The sequence below is a fragment of the Vulpes vulpes genome, chromosome 15 (assembly GCF_048418805.1).
Source record: "Vulpes vulpes isolate BD-2025 chromosome 15, VulVul3, whole genome shotgun sequence".
In the NCBI taxonomy this organism is placed as follows: Eukaryota; Metazoa; Chordata; class Mammalia; order Carnivora; family Canidae; genus Vulpes; species Vulpes vulpes.
Window position 1 is genome coordinate 55,032,078 of NC_132794.1, and position 24,758 is coordinate 55,056,835.

A 24,758-nucleotide genomic window follows, 5' to 3' on the forward strand; every position below is an offset into this window, starting at 1 on the left:
TATCCAAGGGATAAGTTTTACTTTCATGATGGCAAAAGTACAAAAAAAATCTGCTTTAGAGCTTGAAAAGAAAATATAAGAAAGCTGGTCCTTTCCTTAATTTTTTAAAACACCAGTATTCATCACTTAAAAACAGCAATTTATACAATGGAACTTTGAATTTAACTGCCTACATTGAAGTGCTGGAAATGCACTCTGAGAAGTCATGTTTCTTCAACATCTGAAAGTTATATACTACTACCTAATTTCCAATACTTATTCTTTACATTCTCCAGAGATCCCAAAACAATTTCTCCTGACCCAATGTTTTCACGAACAAAGACTATAAAAGCCTTTTAAAGCAACCTCTGCTGCATGTTTGTATTTTAATTTGTGAAAAGTATGCCAGAAGACAGCAAAGACTTTTCACTGAAGAAGCTGGACTAAAGGAATCTAGGAAGGCATCAACTCCTTGATGACAGAGCTATAAAATGCATTTAAGAAATCACTCTATGGGGCAGCCCGGGTGGCTTAGCGCTTCAGCACCGCCTTTTGCCCAGGGCGTGATTCTGGAGACCCCGGATTGAGTCCCACGTCAGGCTCCCTGCATGGAGCCTGCTTCTCCCTCTGCCCTGTGTCTCTGCCTCTCTCTCTCATGAATAAATAAAATCTTAAAAAAAAAAAAAAAAGAAAGAAAGAAAAGAAAAGAAAAGAAAAGAAAAGAAAAGAAAAGAAAAGAAAGAAAAGAAAAGAAAAGAAATCACTCTACCATCTATTAGCTCAAAAGTGCTGAGAAGAAACATGGTTTGTCTTCTCTTCTTATATGCTTTGCTATTAAGGCCTCAATATAAAAGTATCCTTTTAGTTAAGAAACAGTTATATAGAATAAATCTTAAATCTCTTGTTTTATGTCTCCCTCTTTTTTACATAGTCAAAAGACTAATCTTAAGAGTGGTTTCACACACTTATCTTTCATTTCCTCAGACTGAGAAGACCCTGTGTTCAGATAATATAGTAAAGCAACACTTGACTAACAAAGTGCTATTGCTACTAAAAATTCACAGAATAGCAACAATGAATTTGAAGGGATTTAATGAATCACAAATGTTCTCCATAGTATCTCCTACTGGTTTCTGAAGACTGAAATATAATGAAGTGCATTAGTCATTCCACACCACTAGCATAGAATCCAAACTACCACTTATAAATACTATGCAATTCTTATCACTAAATTAAAATAATTTGGAAATATTTACACATTATGATGACATAAAACTCTCTGAAGGAATCTGAAGGTGACTGCAAATCATATCATCAATTAAGAATAAGGCAAAATAGAGCAGCCCGGGCAGCTCAACGGTTTAGCACCGCCTTCAGCCCAGGGCATGATCCTGGAGACCTGGGATCGAGTCCCACGTCAGGCTCCCTGCATGGAGCATGCTTCTCCCTCTGCCTGTGTGTCTGCCTCTCTCTCTCTCTCTCTCTCTCTGCCCTGTGTATTCTCATGAATAAATAAAATCTTAAAAAATAATAAGGCATAATAAAAAACAGGGAAAACTATTTTATAAATGCTCTACCCTTGATTATAATAGTGAATGAAATGTTTTATAGTAAATTCAGCATCAAAAGCTAATCAATACAAATAGTGAATTACCTACACTATTATTAACAATAGAAATATCAAAGTCACTTACTTTTGGTACAACTGGTCCTCTGTTACTGTTTCTGCTTCGATGACTGGACAATGGGAAGACCTGTCCAAGCTGATTTGGACGCTCAGTGCATTCTGTGGTTATAGTATTTACAGTATTTGCAGCCTGAAAGGTGTTGGAGTAAGGTGTAGGAAAAGGATGATAGAATCCCATAACTTGGGCACATGGTGCTGGCATCAGCTGATAATATGTATACTCTGTAGAAACAGGTGGCTGAGCAGATATAATGGGGTAGGCGAGGTATGGCCCAGCAGGGTTTGGACTGGGCTGTTGCCATCGTATATCATTGTTATACAACGGAAACTGTCTGTTAAAATCAAATAAAAAAAGAACAATCTAGTGACGAGTCTAAAGGTAATGCTGAAGCAAAAGCTCTTACTTCATTTTAACTTAAAAAAGGATAGAACAGTGGCTTCACAATAAAAAGGAGATAAAATTATCACCTTATAAAGTTCTTTGCTGTAATTAGAGATTAGATACATGTAATAACAACTTAAATGACAGTATAAAGAAATTTAACCTAATAGTTTTACTGCATTCCAAGATTTTAAAAGTACATACCATTCTTATTTGTAACTCTCTCTTCAACCTCCTCAAGGTATTTCTGCCTAGAAGTTAAATACCTAGCTGCTGAATCTGTAAACAAAGGCAGTCCAAAGTTCCCATCCAATGCTAACAACTGTGACAGCCTTCTGCAAAAAGCAGGGTAAGGTGATCACTGCGTAAGGTGATCATTAAATGGGTGATTTGATTCCTCCACCTCTCATTCTTCAGCTCAGTCACATGGCTTCCTACTTCTCTCTCATACTCCTCGAACCATTTGGCCAAGTCAAGCTCTGCCTGGCTCCCCTCCTTGGCAGTGGAAACAGATTCCAGGTCCAAGGGAAAGAAGAAGAGAGGCAAGCCGGTCCACTGCCATCCTATCCCTAGCATTAGAACCTTTTCTAGTGCAATTCCTATAAAGCATCAGCAAGGTTCTTCCCATCTCAGTAGTCCTTACGAAAGTTGCTGCTGAAGAATGAGGGTTCATGGGGAGCGGAGCACTGAGCTTTTCCTCACTACCCCACAACAAAGCACAATGGAAAAATGTTCATTGCCATAATTTAAGAAATATATCTAATCTGCTGGCCGGTTTACTCACAAATTCTCAAAGATTATTTAGTACAGTAAGAAAAATTAATTGTACTTTACGTTTGGCTATTTTGTCAAATCCAAAAAATAGTATTTTTAAATTTGGTTTATAAGTCACTTCAAACATAGGTCAAAATTTTTTCACATAACATTAACTGCAATTGAGAAGGATCCCTTACTCTTTGTCCAATCCCCAAAACTAGAGTTTTAGAGATTATTAACTTGAATACTTAATATTTCATACAGCAGCTTAGTGGCCTCATATCTCTTACATCAAAACTATATCTGAAAGAATATGCCTTGGCACACTAGTGTGCCACGTGATGGCTTATAGGTGTGTAGAAATACTGATTGTCTTTGCCTTCGGGGCGGTTGGGCCTCATCCATTTATCCCAGAGTGCTAGAGAAATATAATTTTTATGTGTGATATTAATTGAAAGAGGCTGAAAATACTTTTTATACAGCAATAAAATGAACTACATCAACAAAGTACTAATCACTCAGTCTAAGCAGGGTTTAAAAGGCTATCATGACTATCACAAGTAACACCCTAACCACTAGGTCACACATTATCTGAATTGCAAGCATTTGGCTAAATCACACTGTGACTACAGCACAGAAGCTAAATTTAAACTAGAATCAGAATCTAGAAATATATGTTAACCATAAAAGCCTCAATGTTAAGGACTATCTCTTGGTATTTTCTTATGCCAGACTGTTCTGAAAATTGATTAGACACCTAATCTTAAAAAAGGGTTTCTGTTCACCACTTTCTGAATATTCATTCCTCCCCTTGTATCAACTTATTTCAAAGTAATTTTAATGACTTATTATAGGAGATACATCCAAAAAACTCTATTTCCTCTTAGAAAGAATGAGAAAATAACAATTTTCAAATTTCTCCTTCATTTGGGTTTATTTACTTTTCTTAAAAAAGAGGAATGGTTAATGTTTAAAAGTTACAAATGGAGGGGCACCTGGCTGGTTTGGTCAGTGGAGCACGGGACTCTTGATCTCAAACTTACAAGTTGAAGCCCCAGGCTGACTACAGAGATTACTAAAAAAAAAATAATAAACTTAAAAAAAGAAAAAGTTACAAAAAGAAAAAATGAAGAAGTATGCCATGCCGATTTCTGTATTTCCCTACCCGACCCCCCACACACACACAAAAAAAGATAATAAACAGATTACCTATTGGACTGGTTTTCCTGCACAAATGGGTAACAAGTAATCAGGTAGCTGGGGATTGGAGTTGGTTCTACACCAGAAACATTTCCATTATCATTTGGGAGTGCCATCGGGATCATAAATGTATCAGGATTCTTCTTCTGTGGAATAAATGGTTCTACCTCAGCTGATAGCTTGACATTCTTCAAAGAGAAAGTAAAACACACTATTAATAAATGAGAAAAAAAAAAAAGAACAAAAAACTTGTTACAAATTCACAATCTAACAATGGAAGAGTCAGTGTTTACAAATAGTAATTAGATCTCAGTATTTACAAAACATCCAAAGGGCAGCAATGTCATATTAAAATATCTAAATATGATTATTTAGGCAAAGCCATCAAATAAAACAGGGAATAGCATATCAAGTAATTGCATTTTAATGAAGTCATTTCTTATGTAACCAAAGCTGTTAAAACAATCAAGAGTACAAGGAAGTTAGACTTGAATCCAAAAATAAAGCTGGTAGTAAAGAAATCTCGCTCTTCAGACAAAACAATGTGCTTTTAACTAATTCTGTTAGGAGGGGAAAATCATTAGAGTTCTGAAGGATAATCACTTTATATTTTTTTGACTAGACTGAAAAATATTTTTGTCCATTTCAGGAAATTAGATTAGTATGGTTTAAATAAAAGAAAGGAAAATGTCTAAGATTAAAAAAAGAAAGAAAGAAAGAAAACTTAACATAAGCGCAAAAAACTTTTGGTTCACAGTTAAATTAGGAGAAAAAAATAAGTACTTTATTTCCCAGTAGACAACTTGAGTAAACTAACGTAATCCAGAATAGGCACTCCCATTTTAGTTTATTTTGTATATATTTCTGTAGATTAAAAATTCTACAGAAGGGCAGCCCGGGTGGCTCAGCGGTTTAGCGCCTGCCTTCATCCCAGGGCAGGACCCTAGAGACCCGTGATCCAGTCCCACATCGGGCTCCCTGCATGGAGCCTGCTTCTCCCTCGGCCTGTGCCTCTGCCTCTCTCTCTCTCTGTCTCCTCTCTGTGTATTCGCATGAATAAATAATAAAATCTTTAAAAAAAAAATTAAAAAATAAAAAATCTACAGAAATTTAAAATACTTATTTTAAAAACTAAAGTATTTTAGGATGCACAGGTGGGTGACAGAACTATAAAGAAAAGCAAGTAAGATCAGGATGAAAGTCAGGATAGGAATTACTCATATGAAATTACTGATGTGAAAAGGAGTTGAGATCATGAGGAGGTACCTGGGAAGCTTCCGCATGCCTAGCAAAGTTATATCCTAACTTGGGTAACAAGTACAAGGTATTCATCTTATAATTCATTTATCTATAAGCTGTTTTTATGGAGTTTTCCTTCTGTATTTAACAACAAATATTTACAATTTAATTACAAAAAGAAAAAACCTAGAGGCACATTCTGCAAAGGTAGAATGTTAAAAGCCACATAAATATCACAATCTAAAAAGATATTAAACACTTCTTTAAGAAACCAATAAGTGAAATGCAATCCAGTGTTTCAACTGCTCAAATCAAAGCAACAGTCCTAACTAGAACTTTTCTCTCCAGTAGGATGGCATTTATTGGAAGCTCTGAGCAAGGCAGAGTTCCCAGAATAAATTTCAGGCATGCTTCTCACAAAAGTAATCAGTAACAAATGCAAGAAAATCTGAAGACAAAATCTCAGGACATATAGTCAACAGAGAGTCTTTATTCAGATAAACTATTCTCTAAAAAGAGTCCACTGGAAATATTCAGAATGCTTGTAAAAAGGTGAGGCAGAAGAAGAAATCTGAACTATTTATAGCAGTATTAATTCACTATCCTTCCTAGATGATTAAACTTTGAAATCTATTTTTACACTATTAAGCAAATCTGAATTAAAGAGAATACTTGCCTTATGAATACTGTATCTATGAGCTGAAGCTGGTTGCTTGAATTTCCTGAAAGCAAAAACTCCTTCAAATGCTTCTAGTCTAAGTCAGTAATTTTCACTCAAAACTGACAAAACTGACATCAGAACTCAAAAATTACTTGTGTAAAATATAAAATATCAATCTAATAAACGTTCTGCCAGGAGGAAATTGGTGGGGGGAAAGCTGATTTTCAACAAGAATGCACAGATAGTGGAAACTTGCCTTATATATTTCATGCATAGGCATAAAAAGAGGGAAAATTTAAATCACATTTTAACTACACTAAAAATGTAATTTTTAGGATTTCTTTGAAAAATTTGAAAAGTCCTTTTAAACATATGAGAACTCTCTGAGAAGTTTTATAGATCTGTATTAGAGGGTATTAGGACATTTTTAAAGCACAGAGTATGTTTATATCAAATTTCCATATGAAAAAGAAATTATACTAATATAATTTTAAGAAATAAGATAATTTAAAGATAATAAATTTCCTGACACCTTTCCCCAAATAATACCAACCCATACATTACTTTGGTAACAACAAATTCAAATTCTTGTTCAGGTCAAAAGTTGCAACAAGTTTTTATACTTAGTTTCATTTTACTTTGTAAGTTTCATAAACTTAGGTAACCTACTATCAAAAAAGTGTCACCCATAACTTATAACTGGTATCTGTACATATACACAGTATATGCTCTTAAAGTTTATAAGATTTCTATTCTAAGTGCAATTCTAGATATCAGAGTTCAACAATAAAACTCACAAACACTGAAGTGATCCTTTGTTTTTAGCAAAAAAGAGAAGCTGCTGTAGTGAACAGCTGCAAAAACAGAAGATGTCACTAGTAGGAACAGGCTGGCAAACTTTCTCCTACAGTTACAACTCTCTATGGTCTTAAAAGTGGTTTGTTGTGACTTTAGGGCTTTCAGTATCACACATTAAAATGAAGCATCTGCTCTTCTCAGGCCTAAAAAGTAAAGTTAAGATCTCAAACTATTCTTAAAATTCCACATAATAAAGCCCATGTAGACAATAAGTTAAGTAACAAATTCCAGCAATATTTCAATTGTATTAGTATAGAAATCAAAGAAAAATGTCCTATACAGTGGACAACAAAACATTATGAAAAAATTAGACTAGTTACTTCATACAATGATATTCCTCAGCTTGAATTTTTTAGTCTACTTTTGACGAGATCTATTTTTCAGAAATCAGAAACTTTATAGCAGAGAGTTATCTCCTTAAAGTAAATATAAATATAAAATAAGTCTAAACTACACAAAGTCTAACTCTCCCTGTACTATTTGCTTAAAAAACTATCTACTTAGTAAAGTATCTCTATCTTTCATAAATTATTTCAGGATTTTCCAAATTAATGAAAGATCCTAATAATCCCAGAAGCCTATGCTAGGAAAAAAAAAAAAAAAAAGAAACATAAAGCAGTTTTACATTCCTTTTAAATTTAGCATATACTAAAACAAATGTCAATAATAAAACTTTGATGTGAATGACCTAGAAAACCCAAGAATTTATCAGAACATGAAGGTATAAAAACCTTCTTTAACAGAGTGTATTAAACAAATGCACTCAGATCACTGAGAGCCTATAAAAATTCAACATACATGCACTGAGTACAGGTTCTGGAACGAGTGCTGTACTAGACTGGTTTAGGGAAAATGAGCAAGCATTACTATGAAGCATCCAACAGCAGGAAATGCACACTAAACTCTTCTGGAATAGAACCTCCAGAAGAGCACAAATAATTTTCCCAGATTAAGCAACAGAAAAAAAACACCCACTTAAAATCAAAACTGAAGAAGAACATAATAAGGCAGTCTCCCACAGTAAAATTTCGTTATGTACCTACCACACACCTACAGAAAAAAATATGACCATGGAAACCCTGTACATTCTTTCTATGCTAAGGTAAAATTACAATATATCAAACATTAAGATATTTTACATCTCATGGTCAAAGAAAAATAAATTTCTTCCAAAGGAAGAAATGGCTCGAGATTCGTGCTGGCTGTATTGTTTCCAATTGCAATGGCTTACACTGAAAGGAAACATTTGTGCCAAATCGATTGCAGTAGTTATATACGTAAGTTTTGCAAGACTTCAGAAAACATTGAGAAAAAAATCAAAATACTTAACTGAGACTGCCAACTTGATTTACTATTCAAATCTTTTCCTCTTTTGTTAAAACAGACCACACCTAATCCTGATGGTGCCTGATGGTACTTTTCTACAAATCAGCTTTCTAAATTTATTTTTTAAAATTTACTCATGAGAGAGAGAGAGAGAGAGAGAGAGAGAGAGAGAGAGAGAGAATGGGAGGCAGAGACACAGGCAGAGGGAGAAGCAGGCTCCATGCCAGGAGCTGACATGGGTCTCGATCCCAGGACTCCAGGATCACGCCCTGGGCCAAAGGCAGGCACTGAACCGCTGAGCCACCCAGGGATCCCCCAGCTTTCTAAATTTAATACTGGCTTTTGGATTATCGAATTTATTAATTTCTGGGTTTATATTTATTTTCCTCTCTTGCTTTTCAGTAGGGTTTTCCTGCTAACTTCTAGCCCTGGACACTTAATTTTTACTTACCTTTAAAATGTTTAATAATGAAAGTATTTATGACTATGCATTTGCCTCAGAGTATAGCTTCAGCCACATCCTGTAGGCTTTCATATGCATTACTTTTTCAATAACTCATAATTCTACCTTTTTATTTCCTCTTGATTAAGGGCTTAGGGAAAAATGTCTTTTTAAATTTCCAAAGGTTGGCAAGGTGCCTGGATGGCTGTCAGCTGAACATCCTGGTGTTGGCTCAGGTCATCGTCTTGGGGTCCTGGGATCCAGCCCCCACACTGGGCTCCCCACTCAGCAGGGAGTCTGGTTCCCCTCTCTCTCCCTCTACCCCCTTCCCCCCTGCCCCGTACTCTCTCTCAAATAAATAAATCTGGGAAAAAAAAAAAAAAAGTTAAATTTCCCGGAAGTTATTTTACTTTCTTTTGATTACAAAAGTACTATTTTTAAAACCTGTTAAGATAAATCATTTACATAGTCATAAAAATCAACTACAAGTATTACTGAATTATAAATGTTTTATAGTAACTTATTTAGAATATACTTAGTTTGCAACGCTGATATGATTTGAAGTTTATCAATTATTTAAAGGAAAAAATTATAAGCCAGATGATTTGTATCTTTATTAGTAAACAGCACTTTGCATGAAGTCATACGTATTTGTTACGTTTGCTTTTCTAAGACTTAAAGATATTGGTGACCAATAGTCTTGTAAATGCTTTTAAAAGAGCCTATCTAATGTTAACTTACTAAAAATTAAGCCAATGTTTGAATCATTTGATAATACAAAACATATTGTGAACTTCAAGTATTCTCTCATTTTCAAAGCCATGGTTTATTTTTTAAAAAAATCTCAAAACACTGTCTTAAATTTCCTTAAATAGAAACATTAAGCCTTAATGAACAAATAAATTCCATGATTTATTCTTCATGTCCCTTTACAACCCCCCCCCCCTTAAGAGCAAAAACAAAACAAAACAAAACAAAACAAAAAAAGCATTACACCAAGTAATAACTGTTCTTAGAACATCTAACCCTGGCAATTAAAATTAAATTACTTGTTTTGATTTAATACAGTCTTGCTTGCTTGCTTGCTATAAGAGAATACTCTTGAGATCCTCTTTTGGTTATAACATTCTTTCAAACAGTCGTTATTGCAATTAAGACTATTATCTAGCATGTATTCCCAGTAACTTACTTTTTATAATTTTGATCAACATACATACAATTTACTCTTTTATACAAAGTTTTTTTTTTAAAGAGCAATTTGAATGTCTTCATGCAAAACATGCTTAGATTTTTTTTTTTAAGTTACACTTGTGCAATACTCCAAGGATTTCAATTAGGTTAACATGAAATGCACAGTTTGTATTAAGTACTATTTTTTAAAAATCATATTTCTATAAATTGCTAAGCACTACAATATTATGAGTATGTTATAATGCTGCAGGCCTTCCCAAAAATTCTGAATATAAACCAGTACTGGTTTAAAATGAAAACACAACATTTTGTGAGAGAAAATGGAAATTCACGTATCACATATATTTTTAGTGACTTCTGCCTACCTAAATTCACTTCATTACTAAAAATATAAAAGTAAAAAGAAATAAAAATAAAAAAATATATATATAAAAGTATATTACTCTATGGTATAGTGGAAACAATCAAGAACTCAAAGTGGAAAAAGCTCAGTTCTAGCCCCTAATCTACCACTAGATTAATGGTTCTTAGCCTCTTTTCAGTGACAGATTCCCTTGAGAATATGATGAAAATAATGGAGTCTTGCCCCAGAAAAATGCTAATATAAAATGAAGCACACTCCTTCCAGGTCATCCATGGACCCCTGAATTAACTGCCTCCAGCCTGAACAAGGCAAAGTAGCATCACTTTTCTGTATCTTGGTGTCCTGTAAGGATGTGGCGGGTGGGAAGAGAGGGTGGTTAGAATTACTCTCTTACTTAAGATTAGGCTGGGGAAGAGGCAGGAGATACTAGAGTTTAAAAAAAAAAAAAAAAAAAAAGGAAGAAATTCTTCAATGGAAAATCTACATTCATGATTTCTTTCTAATACTTAAATTTCTACAACATTTTAATAGGTTGTGGACTTTGGAAAGATGTAAGATGAAAGAGGTTCTCTGGTTTAAGTAATTTGCTCATAGCACTTGCTGTTAAGATAACCACACACAAACAGCTATGCTAAATAGTTAATTATATTTCCTCTAAGATGAAAGGAACCATAAGTATACATATGGTAGCATTACTGGTTACAGTTCTGGCATCATGATGAAGGACCAAAGACTTTAACCTTTTCATTAGTGACGTACATACGAGAAAACTATTCAAGAAAATTTTCTATTCAATTGTCAGGCTTAGAAATTAAACGCATTTCTGATAGATGCCTTAAATTTTTTTTTTTCACTGAATATATATATATAGAATACTCTGGGTCACTGGGCAGCCAAGAGGCTCTGATCAATTTTGCTTTGGAAATCTATGTATTATCTTATAAAACTCACTGTTTTCAAAGCCATATTCTCATATATATGTTTTTTTAAATTAAAGCTTTTGTAAAAACAAATATTCGCAACTAGGAATCTGCCTGCTAAAAGAGCCAGATTTCAAAATCAAAACCGCTTCTGACCAGCTCTATGTACACACATATGCAGGAATTTGGAAATCTTGTCTCATTTATTCCGATACTAATTATCTATTCGTAAAATAACTAGGCAAATCACTCGTCTCTTTTTCCATCTCTTTACCTAGCTCTACATTGGGATCCACTGAAGAGAACGCACAGTGAATAAACTTCGATTTCATCAAATTTTAAATCGTTTCATAAAGGTCTCAAGGAAGGAAAATACTAACACTTGGGGGGAGGAGACTATTATTTTGGATTATCATTTACATTTTCATCACCCCTGCCTCCCAGCAACTACTCGCATGGATAATCAAGAATTTAATGCAATTAAAAACAAAAATAGGTTACTAATGGAACTACTCTAGGAATATGAAAACGGTCTCAGGCATGAATTCATACTTCGGATCCAACACTCTTAAAATAGAAGCCCCATTTTTCAAAGACATTATTTGCAAAGTGACTGGTCAGAGAGGCAGGGGAAAACCATAGTGTCTTCTGTCTTAAAACACTTCCCTAAAACCACCGCAAAAAAAAAAAAAAAAAAAAAAAAAAAAAGAAACAAAACAAAACAATAAAAACAAAAAACAAAACAAAAAAACACCAATGCTTTTTTTTTCTTTTTCTTTTTTCTTTTTTTTTTTTTTTTGCTCAATGGAACGTTGTGAAAAGCCCACGACCCTGGGCATCTGCATCTGTAGTTCTCACACCTTCTCTGACAGTCTTTCTGGGTGAGAAGCCTTGGAAAGCCTGGCCACCGCGAAAACACATTCCAGAACTAAAGGGGGGGGCGGTCACCCGCTCCAAGTTACAAACCCGCCCCCCCTCGGGGGAGCAGTGACAGCTCGGGGGTCCTCTGGCCCCTTCCACCAAACCGCGGGGCACGGGCAGAAACGAGCCCCCAGCCCGGGGGAGGGCGAGCCCCGCGGCTGCAGGAGCCCCCGGTCCCCGGAGCGGCCCCGGGAACAATGCGGGAGCGGGGCGCTCCGGGCTCCCGAGCGGGGGCAGTCAGCTCCCGCAGGAAGCCGCGGGCTCCGGCGGTCCAGGCCCCGCTCCGAGCCCACGGCCCCCCCCCGGACCGAGCGGCGACCCTCAGCGCCCGGCGCGGCCGGCCCAGCCCGAGCCCGCGTACCTGCTCGGCGGGGGCTCGGTCCATGGCGCCTGCAGCCGCAACGGGCCCGCGTTAGTCGCTGCGGAAAACGCCCCGGGCCGCTTTCTCCATGGCCCCCCGCTCCAGTCGAGCCCGGGCTCAGGACCTCCGCCCCTATCTGGCTGGCCCCGACACGGAGTCCGGCTACGCCACTGGCCGAGGGGGTGGCTCCAGCTCCGGGGGAAGGAGGAGGCGGCGGCAGCCCCGGGGAGGGATCATCTGGGACGGAAGCCGGGGAGGGCCCAAAGACGCCGCAGCGGTAGTTGAAAATGGCGGCTCGCGGAAGGGCAGGGAGGGGGAGGGCCCGAGACGTGACGTAGGCGGGGTGACGGCAGAAGCCCTGCGCGGCCGGGAGCGGGAGCCTGGGCCGGCTGGCCTGCAGGCCGAGGCCGAGGCCGCGGCGGGATTCCCGCAAGCGCGTGCTTTGAGCCGGACTTGGCTGCCCCCCCAGGACTGTTCGCGGGGAGGGAGGAGTGTCGAGCCGCTTGGGACCCAGAGCACCCGGGTTCCAGTCTTCAGGGACCTCAGGGACTGCTTGGGCGTCGCAGACCACTGTGAGGACTGCTGGAGGAGCTTTGAGCCGCGCACTGTACCTCGACGGCTACCCTTCCTTCTGTTATGCAGCTAAAGGGAGTCATGAGTGTAAAGGGAAGCACCCCCGAAGGGCCACTAGAGAGACACTGAGTCAGGAGGCCCCACAGGCCCAGGCTCACCTCCACCGTCGCCTCCGGGCGGGTCTCGCTACCTGAGCATCCCTCGCGTTGCTCGGCCTGTATCACACCAACCAGCGCTGCTTTCCTGCCCCTGTTAATTGCTGGTTCCTCTCATCTCCAGTTCATGAGCTACTTGAGGAGAGGAACGGGGCACGTGGGGAGCGCGGCTGATTCCCGCTGGGCATCTCCTCAGTCGAGCCCTCCAGGCGCACCACTTCCGGAAGAGTTCTTGCCCGAACTCCGCTCCAGGATGAGGAGGAAAAATAAAAAGCTGCATAAGCTAAGTCATATTCACGCAAGAGAGTGGAGGTGGCTCCTGTTTGAGGGACTGGAATGGAGATTTACAGCTGGGAAAGAGAATTTTAAGAAGTTTGCTTTGTCATGCTTCAGAAGACCTCACTGAAGACCTGCGTTGCCTTTTCAGTTAGTCTAGGCTGTTTTTCTGGTTTTGTTTGAATAGGATTCCAAAAGGCCGGTCTGTGAAGCCTCTAGCTGTAGGTACACTGATACACAGTATTTTGACCTGGTGAAAGGAGCTATACTGGGTCAACAACACTTGCATCAAAGCTGGCAGTAGAAACTGCTTATAAGGAGAAATATTTATATTTGTGCACACATCTTTCATTTATTTAGTTTTAACTAAATGAGATATTTTTACTCTCAGATTTTATTTTTTAAATTTTTATTTATTTATGATAGTCACACACAGAGAGAGAAAGAGAAGCAGAGACACAGGCAGAGGGAGAAGCAGTCTCCATGCACCGGGAGCCCGATGTGGGATTCGATCCCGGGTCTCCAGGATCGCGCCCTGGGCCAAAGGCAGGCGCCAAACCGCTGCGCCACCCAGGGATCCCTACTCTCAGATTTTGTGTTTGTGTGCGTACGTGTGTGCATGGATATGTGTTTGTTTAAATTGTACATGTATGTCTGAATGGTACATACATGAAGAAGTCATGTAATGTATGCCCTAGTGTCTACCAATGAATGCAGAGTAAATTTAGTTTTGCACAGTAAAGCTGGGCTATTTATATGAAGTAGTTATGTAAACTAGCAGATGATCACCCTCCTTCACAATTGAAAGATTAAAAAGAATTCTGAATTTTCAGAATGTTTCCCCACCGGTGATCTCTAGCCATAAGACACCCGGATCTGCGTAAAACGATAGCAATAACGCAGTACTAATGTAGTCATAAAAATACCACAGTACTTGGTTTCCTTCCTGCTTCTAAGGAGTAATCTGAGAAAATTCAAATAGAGGCTCTCTAAGGATCTTTCCATATTATAGGATTTTTATGACTATGAAATCAGTCTCGTTGAGAATCTTTGTAGAAGATAGTTATTTAAATTTTAAGAACAGAAATATAAGAAATTAATGAAAATGTCACAATGCCATTCTTATTTAACCACAATCCCAGAAAAGATTGCATAGCAATTAAAATAAAGAATTAAAATATATGAAGAATAAAAAGACATTTAAAAATACTACTTTGGGGGAACCCCGGGTGGCTCAGCGGTTTAGCGCCACCTTCAGGCGGGGGCGTGATCCTGGAGACCCGGGATCGAGTCCCACGTCGGGCTCTCTGCATGGAGCCTGCTTCTCCCTCTGCCTGTGTCTCTGCCTCTCTCTCTCTCTTTAATAAATAAATTTTAAAAATAAAAAAATAAAAATACTACTTTGTATGGATGACATGATTGAATTTCAATTATTTCATTAAGCAGCAAATTTTTAATGTGCCAAATGCTATGCTAAGTACTGGAGGTACAGCAGTTAACAAGATACTGTGAGAGCAGATCCTGTGTTTGTCTTATGAGCACAATATACATAGAACAAGTAATTACAGGTGAGCTGAGTATCATGAAAAAGGAAGTTCAATAGGGTCTACCAAACTGTGGGATGGAAGGTCAGGGAAGTCTTATGTAAAATGGCATCTAAGCAAAGACTTGAAGGGTGAGTAGGAGTCATGATAAATGAAGGAGAAAAGTTAAAAAAGTTGTTCCAAGAAAAGGAAATGGCTAATGTGAGCATCCAGGGTAAAAGAACAGAGCATTAGTACTTAAGCTAATTCCTTGAAATGAGAGTTGGAGGATGAGAGAGATAATCCAATGGAGCAAGGCCTCTGAGAAAGTAAAACCAGGAGCAGAAATCTGGCCTTAGATAAAGGAGTAGGTAGGTACATGTTTGTCCATGATAACAGAAAGAAAGGAATAAAGAGTAGATATGACTGCAGATACAATTATAAGTTGAAGGAATTCTGTCTATGGCTTCTGTCTTCGCAGGAAAGTAGGGGGCAAGATTATCTGCTGACCATGAAGGGAGGCAGAGTTGATGGTCATGCACTTGTCAAAACTCAGCAAACATGTATTTGAGATTTGCACATCTCATATTGCACATGCAAATATAAATTTTACATCAAAAGAAAAAACTATAAATATTGAGCTCTACTTTTAAGAAATTCATGTTCCTACATAACCCAAATCTCTATCAAGTTACTATGAACCCCAGTGGCTTTTAAAGCATCTCTATTTATATCAGATGTTTGTCTTATCCAATGCTGCATCCTTACTACCTGTATGAATGCCTGCCAAAGAGCAGGTGCTCAATAGATGCTTGTTAAATAAATGTGCTATGCTTTTAAATCAGGATTTTTTCATTCACGGTTGGGTTTTGTTAGGCATGTGCATTTTATTGAATAAGCAGGATTCGGTAGAGTACAAGCACAGAATTCTTTTAATTTTTGTTCCAGTGTCTTCAAATTCTCTGAGGGCTGATCTTCATTCTGCCCTGGATTGTATCTCATGAAGGTCATACAAACTTCATTCCAAATTAAAGCTTTACCTTTTCCTAAGCCCAGTCCTGCTTCAGGACTGCAGTAGGTTATGTGGTATGGGCCACTTTTATTTTGTTTTCTGCCTTTTGCATCACTTCATCCACCTTAACTATTTGCCCATCAAGCCTTCCAATTCCTCCAGGTTTGTATTGTGCCAAGCACAAAGTCACTTCCAGGCAACCACTTATAACCCTAGCCTTAGCTCTTGGGACTTTTTGGGGTTCAGCTTTCTGCTTGATCCCTTGGGTGCTCAGCAAAGCAGCCTTCTTAGCCCTTTTAAACTGGCTTCGAGTATAATTCTCTCCCACCACCCCTGGGAACATTTTTGCTAAAATCTTTTATCACTTATCTCTTTACCTATCCATCCCTCCATAAGCCCATTAATTCATCTTATTTTTGGTGTGCAACAAAGTAAATTGCTTACATCAGTATACTTTCCCCTGGGAAAATTCATGTTTCCACAGTTGGTGAAAATGTGGCTTATTTCGAGCATTCTCTCTCTGTTTCTCTCAAGTCTGCCTCTGGTTTTCTTAGGAAAGTATCAGATCCTAGGTCCCCATATTTCCCCCAAACCCCAGGCGAAATGTATCAAGTTCTCTGAGTGTCTCCCTAAAAGCTTCTCACATGTAGCTTGAGGTTAAAGGAAACATCTCTTTTTCCCCTGTGGGCAGAGTGGGTAAGTATCAAGTGTCTCCAAAGCAACACTCTTCCTGAGTCATCCATCCTCCACCCCCACCCTCATGCTCTCTGAGCTGAGCATGAGTGACGAATAATGCTGAGCCACAATTTCTTAGCATATTTTGCATGGTAGACTAACACCTGGCTTTAGGATGTAGGGATAGTTAGCACCTACCCCATTGCCCTTTGGACATCCATCAAAACAGACAGCATCCTTATTGAATGTCATGTTACAAGTTCATTTATTTAATAAATTTTGGGGGGTGCCTATCCTATGCAAGGCACTGGTCTAGGAAGGGAGAATACAGCAATGAACAAAGTCACTCTTCTGGTGGTATTTACAGTTTAGCTTGGGTGATAGACAATAAGCATATAAAAAAGATAATTTCATGTAGAGATGAATGCTGTGAAGCAAATAAAACATGCCAATGTGACCAATGCACACCAATTTTCATAGGTTGACCTCTGAGATGGAGATATCCAACCTGAGATTTGAAGAATATGTAAAGAAAAGGAAGGGCCTTGGAGGGGAAAATCTTGTGATCAGAGTAACAGGATGGAGGAGACAAGTGTGAGTAGTGAATGGTGGGAGGGGAAGAGTGGTATAAACAATGGGCTGAACAGGAGACTAGAGCCAAGCCAGATCATGCAGGAACTTATAGGCTAAGGTGATTTTCAAAAACAGTTTGGAAGATTTTGCAGAGGTACATCCAATTCACATTTTGGCTAAATGTTAAAAAGTCAAATGTTAAAATTAATTCTTTCTGGAATATAAAGACAAATTTGAATGTTTATTTAAGAAATGGATTATTACGGGGGTGCCTGGGTGGCTCAGTCAGTTGAGCATCTGCCTTTGGCTTAGGTCATGATCCTGGGGTTCTAGGATCCAGCCTGCCTCAGGCTCCCAGCTCAGTGGGGAGCTTGCTTCTCCCTCTCCTTCTGCCCCTCCCCCTACTCATTCTCTCTCCCATGTACTCGCTCTCTCTCAAAAAAATAAATAATTTTTAAAAAATAAATAAATATTTATTTAATAAATATTTAATAAATATTTTAAATAGATAAATTTTATAAATAAATAAATTATAATTAATATAATTATAATTATAATTATTAAATTATAATTATATGATTTAAATAAATATTTAATAAATATTTTTTAAAATATTTTTTAAAAATATTTTTAAAAAATATTTTTTAAAAAAGAATTTAATTATTAAAATTTAATCATTAAAAATGTTAGAGTCAAACTTTAGAAGTTTGAACTCATACAACCATGACTTTTCAGCATTATGGTCCCTATGAGTTCTTGCAGTCACAATATTGCACACTGCGATTTTAAATAAAAAATTCAGATGAGGAGCAAGGTATTTTTTGGGTAGCTCTGCTGATATAGGTACTTCCTATAGTGATGTTGCCACCCGTTAATAAGCCTTTCTTCCTTTCTAATAAGAACTAACTAAAGTTTTATCTGCTTTAACTCCTGGACTAGAATTGGCCAATGAAGATTATTCAATTTCATGGAAGTCCTCTAGAAACTGAAGCTTGTGCTCTGATTGAAGAAAATGCCTTGTGAACATTTTCAGATGTAGAACTAAGATGGTTACTCTCATTTTCAGTTTTAATTTCTCATATGTTTATTTCTTCATGCCTTTCATTATTAAGCTGTATGTAGAGCCTTTCATTATTAAGTTGTATGTATATTTTTGGCTCAAAAGGACAATTTTCTTCCTAAACTTATCTAGCCAACCTTTCTAAATACTATATTAACTTTCAATTATCGCCCTATTTATTTAACTGCTTGAAAGTTCTCAATAATCATTTTAAATAAAATTAACTTTCACAACCACCATTATTATACTGCAATTTAAACTCTGTATTTAAACTATTAATAGAATTTCAACATAAGGATTGCATCCAAAATGCTTACTTGTATCTGAAAGTTCATGTTCATATAATTAACAATAACTCTGACTGGCCTTGTTCTTATAACTTACATATTATGCTGATTAGATGTGATACTTACCCTTCATGGGTGGCTATATCGACTTTAGGGTTGCCAGAAAGTAAAATAGGAATTGACAAGTATTTTTTAAATTGAGATATAATTGACATATAACATGGTAATAGTTTAAGATGTACAATATAATGATTTGATACATTGTATATATTGTGATATATGTATAATATTTTGTGAAATGATTACCACAATAAGTTAAGATTTATCACCACAGTTACAAACTTTTTCTTGTGATGAGCATTTTTAAGATCTAATCTCAGCAATTTTCAAATATACAGCATAGTATTATTAACTATAGTCACCATCCTCTACCTGACATTTCCCAGGACCTATTTATCATATAACTGGAAGTTTGTAATTTTGCTCCCTTTACCCATTTCTCCCTCCCTCTACTTCTGGTGACCACCAATCTGTTCTCTGTATCTAGGAGTTTGAATTTGTATTAGATTCCACAAGTAATTGAAATCACATGGTATTTGTCTTTCTCTGACTTATTGCATTTGGCATAATGCCTTAACAGTCTATCAATGTTAACAGCAAATACCAGAAGTTCCTTTTTTTAAATGACAGAATAATATTGCACTATGTATCTAGATCTAGATATCTCACATACTTTGAATCCATTCATCTATCAATGGACACTTAGGTTGTTTCCATGTCTTTGCTATTGTAAATAATGCTGCAATGAACATGGAGTTGTAGCTACTTTTTCAAGATAATATCATTTCTTTTGGATAAATATCCAGAAGTGGGGCTGCTGGATCATATGGTATTTCTATTTCTAATTTTTTGAAAAATCTCCATACCGTGTTTCATAGTGGCTACAGCAATGGCAATTTTACAATTTGGCCTTACAAAGGCCAAGGATCACAGTGAAGCTGAAAAGCAGATTTTGGCCAAATAGTAAGGTCCATACACAGCTGAAGTTGACTATACATCTCACTCTTTTGCAGGAGAGTAACATGCTCAAATGGCAAAGAAGTGGTTAAGGTAACAGACCATAGGATTAAAGCTGCATCAAGATAATATTAAGCAAAAATTGCTACAGGTAGTATCTGCATGTTTTTGGGATGCCTGGATGGCTCAGCAGTTGAGCATCTGCCTTTGCCCCAGGGCGTGATCCTGGGGTCCTAGGATGGAGTCCCACATCAGCTTCCTGAGTAGAGCCTGCTTCTCCCTCTGCCTATGTCTCTGCCTCTCTCTCTCTCTGTGTCTCTCATGAATAAGTAAGTAAGTAAGTAAATAAATAAATAAATAAATAAAATCTTTTTAAAAATATCTGCATGTTTTTAGCATAGAAGATAAACCCGCTCAAATTCTTATATATTAGTGACCAACTGACAGGAAAAAAGGTCCTGCTGATAATATCAGTCATGTGACAGAAAGATGACTACTAGACTAAGAATCAACCACTTGGGTTTAAATCTTAACTCTACATCTGAGAAACTATGTATCCTTGAAAGTCGCTTAAGCCTCTCTGAGCCTCAGTTTCCTCATCTACACATTGGATAGTACTGTTGAGAGATTCAAGTTAAGGTAGTACATGTGGGGCACCTCGGTGGCTTAGTCAGTTAAACATCTGCCTTCAGCTTGGGTCATGATCCCAGGGTCCTGGGATCAAGCCCCACGCCCTGTGTCAGACTCCTTGCTTGTGCTTACTTTCTCTCTCTGACAAATAAATAAATCTTAAAAAAAAAAAAAAGGTAATAATGTATGAACACATCACAGGCTCTAAAGGAGTGGTTCTCATTCTAGGGTACCTGTATTGTGGTGTAGTTTAGTTTATTTAAATATACTCCATGCCCAACACAGGGCTTGAACTCAAAACCCTCAGATCAAGAGTCAGAAGCACCACTGACTGAGCCACCCAGATACCCCTCTAAGATACCTTTAAAATTAAAATGCTCAGGCCTCTCTTTAGACTGATTAAGTCAGAGTTTCTGGAGCAAATAATCCCAGCCAGAGTAGCCATAAAGATTTAAGTCAGATTGTACCCCTTCTTTCTTCAAACTCTTCAGTGGAGCTTCCCATCTCGGTGTAAAAGCCAAAATCCTTAGAGTAGCGAATGAGGCCTCAGGATCAGGCTCCCACCTCTGGCCTCATTTCCTACTCTTCACCCTTACTCATTCGGCTCTAGCAACATTGGCCTCCTTTCTGTTCCCCTAATATTACAAACACACTCCCATCTGGGAGCCTTTGCCCTTGCTGCTGCCCCTGCCTAGAGCTCTTCTCCTAGTTATCCCGTACTGCTCAGGCCCGCTCTTCAGGCTTTTGCTGGAATGTGAGCGTTGAATGAAGCCTTCCCTGACCACCCACTTTAACACATCATGCATGCACACAGTCCTTTCCCCTTTCTACTTGTCTCTCCATGGTATTTATCACCATCTGAAACACTATGTATTTTGTTTTATTGGTTTATTGACTACCGTTTGCCAGTAGAAGGTAAACTCCATGAGGGCAGAGATTTTATTTGATTGTTTTGTCCACTGCTGGATAGTGCCAGTGTTTAGGACACTGCCTAGCACATAGCAAACCCACAATAAATAATTATTGTTACTATCCCAAAGGACGCTCTGAGCATGTGCCTTACTCAGCCTAAAAACTTCCATGGTAGCTCACTGCCTACTCCAAATATATTCTGTGCTTTCCCTACCTCTCTGACTTTGCTCACGTGGTTCTTCCTATTTAGCATGCCCTTCTCATCTTGAAACTCATTTCCTCCATTTCCTGGATGAAAAGGATCCTCCTCCAAATTCCTCCAGCTTATTGTGCCACATCCTGCCTTAAATTATTTGTGTACTGTGTATAATTATTTATATAATTTATTTCTTTTCTCGGAGTGTACATTCCTTGAGGACAGTGTTATTCAGCCGTATTTGTTGAATAAACGAATGAGCTTGCCTTTGTAGCTGACTCAGACATTTATCAGAAGAAGAGAGGTAATTAAATGGTAGATTTAAATAGCTCCCCTAGCTCCAACAAGAATACAGGTTGCATGTGAGTAAAATAAAAACAAATGATAACATCCAAAATCCAAAATTAATTGGCAAATGAGGAGACAATCACACCAAAGATCAACACCTATGAACTGCCTTGTGAATAATCTAGTTTCGGCAAGACTGTCTTAAAGAGGAATTATTTTACTGCATAAATGGACTCTGAGATCCAGATAAAAAGTTAGGACATTCATTGTTATGGCGGTCAGATCTTCAACCTCAGCCAGCTAAAAACAGGAAATAACTTCCCAGATTTATTATGATGTCCTTCAGATTATTTTCATGAACTAATCCAAATCTCAATCTTTATTGGAGGATACTATTTTATAATGGTGAAAACAATATCTGATACTTCCCCTTCATTTGGACATGCTATATAATCTGAAATTGAAACATCTCTTTCAACTCAATGGGGGTTTTTTGCCCTGCCGTTAAAACTTTTGTTAACAAATTATCTAGATTTTTCAGGTCAGTGACTCATATTCTCAGCTCCCCAAACCTAGGAGGTTCTTTCTGGAATGTCCTTTCTGAACCAGCAGAAGCTTACTTCATCAGCAGGGCCTGATTTTTGAAGCCAGGAATTTATGAAGCTCAACTTGTGAATGTCTAACTCTTCCTTACCTTGGATATGTTACCAATTCTCCTTAAGGCTTCCAACCAGCATGACTGAACAAGACATGTCTCATAGTCTCAGAAGGGAAAATAAGAAGCAGAAGTTAAATAACTAAAGCTGGCAGAGATAAAGCTTCTGAAAAAAATTCCTGCACCAAAAAATACCGTCAAAAAAAGCATACGTTGTAGATGAAAGAATTTGATTTTTTTCTTTTTCTTGACTTTTAAATATTTTTACATAAATTACATCATAGCAATAAGAGCAGAATAGGAAAGAAAGAAAATCACCCACCAACTCATCTTTCTAACAAACGAAAGATTTTTTTTCTAGTTGCTGCTTATCTATATGCAAAAGCATCTACATGAGAGATTTTATTTATGTAACCTACAGACTCTCAGGCCTATTGCGTATTCAAGTGTCAGCCTACTCTGTAGAAATGAGGTAGGAAGATATCACTGCCACCCCCCAAGCCGCCCCCCGCACACACACACACACTGGGGCCTGTATAAATAAGATGTTGGAGCTTGGGAGATATATGAAGCAGCAGACTAGGGGAATCTGAGAGATGAGGCCTATGAATGATCCTCAGTGATGCCTCACTCAGCCTAATGCATGACCCAGGAGGTCCACAGACCCATCACTGGCTCTAGAACACACAGGGTTTCTCCATAAGACCTCAAATATCATTTCCATCCCTTTAAACAACAGCTGGAATCTTCATCGTGGCAATTATATCAAATCCATGCTCCCTTGCCAAACTATACAGGTCCTGCATTATCTCAGCCTGTAGATAGAAGGTGGTATTAGGTAAATATTGTTATATGAAAAGGTAATAATAATTTTTAAAAAGGTATAAAAATCCTAAAATTGTATTGGAGATACAGAGAAGGCATCAATACATGCCTGTCATGATTTCATCCCTAGGCCCATTAATACCAAAGTCAACAAGAAACTACACAGACAAAATGTTTTTATTGTCTTACTTGCTTATAAAATCCTAGCCTCTTCCCTAATCCTTCCACAGTTGAAGCTTGCAGAACTCTTAAGGAAGAAAGCCGTAGCAATCCTCAGCTTGTTGCTTCTGGCTGACCCACTCTGTTTCTTCACATGGACTTGTAACAGGCCAGCCAGCAGACTTTGGAGTCTTTGGATTCCCAGCTGTGCTGAGCCCTAACAGGTTACATTTCACAGGCTTTGAACTGGTCAAGGTCTCTGAAGGAGAAATAATAGGAATAGGAACTATAGCCCCTGGCAGTCAAAAATAACCATCTGTTCAGGCTGTCCACAATGACCCCTTATGGAGTAGTAATAGTAACAACATGCCTACGTTGATCGTGCCAGAGGCAATGCTGAGTCCTTTCCAGAAAGTATCTCATTTAATATTCACAACAGGGGCACCTGGGTGACTCAGTGGTCAAGCGTCTGCCTTTGGCTCAGCTCGTGATCCTGGGGTCCTGGGATCGAGTCCCGCATCAGGCTCCCTGCCGGAAGCCTGCTTCTCCCTCTGCCTATGTCTCTGCCTCTCATGAATACATAAATTTAAAAAACCCTTTGCAACAGTACATGAGATAAGAATTATTGCCTTTTTTTCCCCCAGAAGGGGAAACTGACATTAAGATATCTTAGTGAGCTTACATAAGATCCAGTACAGTTAGAATGTGGCAGAACTGGAATTTGAACACAATAAGCAAAGGAGCTTATACATAAGGAGACCACCCTTTCCTGCTGATGAGATGCAGGGGACACTTAACAGCTTGCCTTGGAACTCAGGCCTGTTAGGTGCTGAGCTGGGCAAGGCCTCCTAACTGCTGCATTTCATCACGTTTGCCCGGCCCTTGACCATGACTGGAGTCACACTGTTTAGTCATCATTCCAGCCTGAAAATGCCCTGGAGTAGAAAGTAACCTTAAACCTAGTAAGTAATCAGACTGGAACAGAAAGAAGAACTAAGGCTTCAGGGGAAAGGTCCTTCGGGCAGGTTCACGCATCAAGCATAAGGAAGTGGTTTGGGATGACCCAATCAGCTGGCATCAAAGAAGAGCTGCAACTGCTCCAGAGATTCAGATGTACATATGTCTGTTAATATATCTTCCCAAAGGCCACAAGAAAATGCATTGTTTCCTTCACAGGCAGTAAATGTACCCATTCCAAAAGATGGGAAACCAGTGTGTTAATGAAGAGGAGAGGAGGGCGACAGGAGAAGTGCAGTGAGGCAAAGAGGAAGGAGGAGAAATCAGAGCAATAACTAAAGCAGGGACAGAAAGAGGCCTCAGGATGCATGGTGGGCATGGTATGAAGTCTCCCTGTGTCTCAGCACGTCCATCACCAAAGCCTGAGTGCAGGACCCGAGGCAGGTGGGGGCATCCCCCACACACCTGCCCTGCCCCCATCTCCACCCCACCTCATCAAATCTCCCTGGCTTTCTCTCCTGCTCTTTTTCCCCTGTTCACCATCCCTTCCCCTTCTCCATCTCTCCATGCTTTACTTTCTTTCTCTCTGCCCATGTTCTCATTCTGTAAATGCTCCGCTCGGTAGCATGCGGTGCTAAAAGAGCTGCTAGCCCTGGCTCTGGAGCATGACTCAATACTGTGTTGTTATACTGGGAAAT

The 24,758-nt window shown here is 38.5% G+C and overlaps 1 protein-coding gene across 1 annotated transcript in view; it reads right to left on the reverse strand.

The window, feature by feature from the left end:
* Positions 1-12,707, reverse strand: part of SECISBP2L (SECIS binding protein 2 like) — a 61,840-nt gene extending 49,133 nt beyond the window's left edge. The window contains exons 1-3 of the mRNA XM_025998676.2: positions 12,288-12,707; positions 4,014-4,192; positions 1,674-1,998 (exon numbers count right to left, since the gene is read on the reverse strand). Coding sequence (XP_025854461.1) covers positions 1,674-1,998; positions 4,014-4,192; positions 12,288-12,311 — 528 coding nt within the window. The 5' untranslated portion in view covers positions 12,312-12,707. The remainder of the gene's footprint in view (positions 1-1,673; positions 1,999-4,013; positions 4,193-12,287) is intronic.
* Positions 12,708-24,758: the final 12,051 nt, after the last annotated feature.